This window comes from Myripristis murdjan, chromosome 15 (genome assembly GCF_902150065.1).
Source record: "Myripristis murdjan chromosome 15, fMyrMur1.1, whole genome shotgun sequence".
NCBI classification, from domain to species: Eukaryota; Metazoa; Chordata; class Actinopteri; order Holocentriformes; family Holocentridae; genus Myripristis; species Myripristis murdjan.
Genome location: NC_043994.1, coordinates 31,293,677 through 31,298,676, shown reverse-complemented (window position 1 = coordinate 31,298,676; position 5,000 = coordinate 31,293,677). Strand labels below are relative to the sequence as shown.

Below are 5,000 nucleotides of genomic sequence, written 5' to 3'. Positions count from 1 at the left end.
TAGCAACAGTAGTAGTAGTAGTATTTGTAGCAGTACCACCAAAAGTAACAGTAGCAGAAGTAGCAACAGTGTAATAGTACCAGCTGTAGTAGCAGGTTTGTCAAAAGTATTGATACTTTGGTAAATATTACGGCTGGGTATCATTCAGACAAGTTCAATACCAATGCCGTTACCTTGACTTTGACACCAGGTCCTGAACGATACTTTCTGTGATACCAAGTGTATTAAATCTCATTGTAAAATCAATTTTATGACGCCTCTGCGTGTGATGCTGTGTTTGTCCTGCGTGCCTCTGCAGCGTGTAACGTCACACAGCCAATCAGCAGCTTTATTAGATCTTGGTGGAAGCATGCTGCGTGCTTACTGGCTCACTGACGCTGATGGGATTTACTCCACAGGTATCAAAAATTCCCTCATTACCAAATTTGGTAGCATGGTATTTTATGATACTTGATAGTACTGACTCAAAGTATCTACGCTCAGTATCCAGCCCTTGTAAATACTGATACAAAAAACTGAAACAGTACCAACACCGCTTTCCAATGGTGTCAGTAACTGCAGTAACTGGAAAAACACTACTCACTAGTAAACAGAGGAAGGTGCTGTTGTGCTTGATAACACACAACTCCTCTACATTAAATTATCAATACATATATAATTCATCCATTTTTCCCTGTGGTATTGAAAATGGTATTGAGTATTGATCTTTTCCTGGGTACTGCATCAAAGTCAGAAAGTCAGAAATTCTAATATCATGAAACTCTTAACTAGTAGTAGTTGTGGTAGTAGCTACCGCAGTAGTCCTAGTAAAAGTAGCAGTAGAAACAACAGCATGACTCCACAGCTGCAATTATAAATGGAAAAAAACTCTAAAGATTTTGTAAGCTACAATGCAAAGCACTGAAGCTGCTGTACTGGTACCAGTAGTGGTGTATTTTTTATCATCACTGCTGCCCTGCGAATCCCAACAGAAACAAACTGCAACTCAGAGAATCCACCACAGTTCAGCATCGCTCTGTGACAATAATCCTTTTTTGTAAAGTCTGTTAAATCCTGCAGCAGCTTGGTAAACACACCGAGACTCGCTCTGCTCAAAGTGTGTGTGTGTGTGTGTGTGTGTGTGTGTAGCGCTGCAGCTCCGGCAGCACGGTTACCCCGCTGTGAAGCTGAGGTCAGACTTCAGGACGCCGGGGCGCAAACAGACACTCAGCTGATGGTCAGAGCGTCGGCTGGTCGAAGCCTCCAGCCGCCACAGATTCATTTAAAACACGTTACACACACGGAGGGGATTTAACACACCTGTGCTGACGCTGGAGTGACTGTACTGCACTTCAACCCTTTCCTACACTACACTTAAAGTTGTGAATAAAATGATATACAGATCCACAAAGTCACTAAGTATCTAAAGAGAGGCCTTAAATACCAGCTAATGTTTATGCCATTAGGAAAGAGGCTTTTAAAATTATGAATCCAGAATGATTCTCTTGTTTTCTCACCAGATTTATATTATCGAACCATCTAATGGAGTTCTGAAACGATTTGTCAACTGAATCACTGGTCAATCAAAAGAAACTTGATCCACATTTTGATAATCAGTGAATGGTTTTAGCCACAGATCAAGTCAAAAAGCTTGACACAGTCTGAGAATGTTTTCCTTTTCTCTGCTCGTATCTGTCTTCAATTAATACCTTGGGATTTTTTTTTTGACTGCTGGGCAGACTAAGGAAGAGATCTGAAGATGTCACTGTGGACTGATAATTATCATTAGTTGCAGATGTAAATTAGTGCAATAAAAGCATGAGACAGGTTGGAAATTATGTAAATTGATCTTCCCAGTCCTCCCAAGATATCAAACCTTTCTGCAACAAAGATGAGTGTAACATGGACCTCTGGCTTTAAAGACCCCCCCACCCCCACCCCCACCACCACAACCAAACAGACTCCTCAACACGCTAATCACACAGACAATCCCTTTAAGAGACTCTATCACCAGGGGTCAAATCCCTTTAAGAGCCTAAAATGTGCTGAAAACAATCAGCAGGAGGCGAGTGGCTGGCCCGAGGGCGAGCCACAATGAGAGAGAGAGAGAGAGAGAGAGACAGAGAGACAGACAGAGAGCGAGAGTCTGTCTCTCTGTCTCACTTTGTCACTCTCTACCTTGGCAGACAGACACCTGTCCCTCCGGTTATTTTCCCGCCCCGTCCAATCACATCCAATCGAAGAGAGAGACGGTGTGTGTGTGTGTGTGTGTGTGTGTGTGTGTGTGTGTGTGTGTGTGTGTGTGTGTGTGTGTTTGTCTGTGTGTGTGTGTGTGTGTGTGTGTGTGTGTGTGGCGGGGTAGGTAATCTCTTCACTGGAGACAGGTTTAAGTCTCGCTGTGTTTTGGGTTTTAAAAGCCATTGCTAATCTGTGTTTTATAATGGAGAGGAGAGAGAGAGAGAGAGAGAGAGAGAGAGAGAGAGAGGGAGAGAGGGAGGGAGAGAGAAGGAGGGCGGGGAGAGAGGGGGAGAGAGAGAGAGAGAGAGAGAGAGAGGGTGGGACGGGGGAGCGAGAGGGGTGTGGGCGAGGGGGGGGGGGCATTTGGATAGTAGGAAGTAGAGCAAGAATGACAGAGAAGGATAATGAAGTAGAGAGAAATAATGATTTTGTGTGTGTGTGTGTGTGTGTATGTGTGTGTGTGTGTGTGTGTGTGTGTGTATGGGGGTGGCGGGGCTGCCAAACTGATTTGCCAGTACCAAGACAATTCCACTGCAGTGGGCGAGAGAGGCAAGACAGCAGTGAGAGAGAGAGAGACTGTACTCGGGCTGTCTGAGTGAAATCCTGACTGAATGACTGAGAAACCTGTCTGTCTGTCTGTCTGTTTCTGTCTGTTTCTGTCTCTGTCTGTCTGACTGACCGTCTGTCTGTGTGTTTCTCTGTCTGTCTGTCTGTCTGTGTGTTTCTCTGTCTGTCTGTCTGTCTGTGTAATTCTAGCTGACTGACTGCCACTTTGCCTGTTAACAGACTAGCTGCCTCACTGTGTGTCTCTGTGTGTGTGTGTGTGTGTGTGTGTGTGTGTGTGTGTGTGTGTGTGTGTGTGTGTGGCCTGACTGGTTAACTCTCGTTGTAATTAACGCTCCGACTCAGAAAGCTTTCATCTATGATCTTTAATCCATAAACGAGCCCTTTATCGACCACATATTTACACCAAGTTCAGTCACACACACATCGTTATTTCAAAAACTCCCTTCTTCTTTAGTGATCGGTGTTTTGCTTCAGCCGCTTCCTGAATATTATCTGTGATGTTCTCACTGACCTCATGACCATTAGGATGCAGTTTCATTAATTATTATGATTAATGCCTATTATTATTTATTTTAAGAGCGTAAAAGTGAGAACTACCAGGAAAGCTTGTGTGTGTGTTTATGGGGTAAACATCTGGAACAGTCTGCATGACGAACTCAAACAATGTCCAAACACAGAGCAGTTTTTAAAAAAGCATAAAAATATGATTTTTGAAAGGTATGAAGATGAAACTGTATAAAACAGTGCTGACGGTTGACAGCTTCTTTTTTGGTTTTTGTTTTTTTTCCCCTCTTTTTTATGTATTTATTTTTTCTTTCTTCTCTTGAGTATTATTATTTTTATAATATTATTAGTATTTGGTTTGTTTTGTTTATGTTGTGATTATTATATTATTATTATTGTTATTCTTATTCTTATTCTAATTTGGAAGCAGGTTAATTATTGATTAATAGTGTAAGGTGAAGGGGTGGGACTTCCTCCCACTCCCTTTTGAACATGCAAATGACAAATTTATTTGGCTCTTTGGTTGTTGTTTGCTTTTTCTGTTTACTTTTTCTTCATGTCTTTATTTTGTTCTATGTTTATTTATTTGTTCATGTTCAAAATAATAATAAAAAAAAGTATTTAGGCAATAATACAAACAAGGATTCATTCCCATGTGCCTGCAGTGTTGCTGCACAGGTTCTGCTCTTGTCCTGCTCTGAGGGATGCAGCAGCTTCAGGGCTGTGGAGGAGCTCTGCAGCCGTCTCCGGCTCCTTCCCAGAAACTGAACCTTCAGCTGCAGCTGGTGCCCTGACGGCAGGCACTACACCCCTGGACAGACGCTTGATTTTACTGAGGAGGAAGAACGCCTCCTCTCCCTCTCACTGTAACTGCACAGAGGAAATCCTTCAAGCCTTCCACTTAGAAAAGAAAAGACTTTCCTTGAGACGATCACAACTTTACCTCTGTGTTTTATTTGAGGTCAAACAATATTGTGTCCTAACAGTTTAAATGAATTTCTATTAACTGCCTGTCTGTCTGTCTCTGTGTCTAGTTAACAGACTGACTGAGCCGAATGTTTGGGATGTTCTGTTCTGACAACAGCTGGCAGTGTGTGTGTGTGTGTGTGTGTGTGTGTGTGTGTGTTGGTAATACTTACGTGTGGACCTCAGGCTGCTCCATGAAGCGCTCCACACTAACAAAACAGAAACACACACAGTCAACAACACTGGTCAGGTGGGACTACTGAGTGGTGTGTGTGTGTGTGTGTGTGTGTGTGTGTGTGTGTGTGAGAGAGAGAGAGAGAGAGAGAGAGAGAGAGAGAGAGAGAGAGAGAGAGAGAGAGAGAGAGAGAGAGAGAGAGAGAGAGAGAGAGAGAGAGAGAGAGAGAGAGAGAGTGCAATCAGGACAAAGAATTGAATAAAAGGAGACAGGAAGAGAACAAACAAGAGAAAAACAGGAAATACATTATCAGCACACACACACACACACACACACACACACCATATGAACTCCCAAACACAGGTTAGCACATAAACAAAAAAGCCACACACACACACACTGCCCTCTGTGCTGCTGACCCACTAAACCGTTTGTGACATGCACAGCACTGTGTGACATGTCAATCCTACTCTGTGTGTGTGTGTGTGTGTGTGTGTGTGTGTGTGTGTGTGTGTGTGTGTGTGTTTGGGGGAGTTGAAGTGAGGACAACAGTGAGACAGACTTATATTCA

The 5,000-nt window shown here is 43.1% G+C and overlaps 1 protein-coding gene across 1 annotated transcript in view; it reads right to left on the bottom strand.

The window, feature by feature from the left end:
* slc30a6 (solute carrier family 30 member 6) overlaps positions 1-5,000 on the bottom strand; it is a 78,286-nt gene that overhangs the window by 24,095 nt on the left and 49,191 nt on the right. Inside the window, exon 8 of the mRNA XM_030071255.1 lies at positions 4,428-4,463. Within this exon, the coding sequence (XP_029927115.1) occupies positions 4,428-4,463 (36 nt within the window). The remainder of the gene's footprint in view (positions 1-4,427; positions 4,464-5,000) is intronic.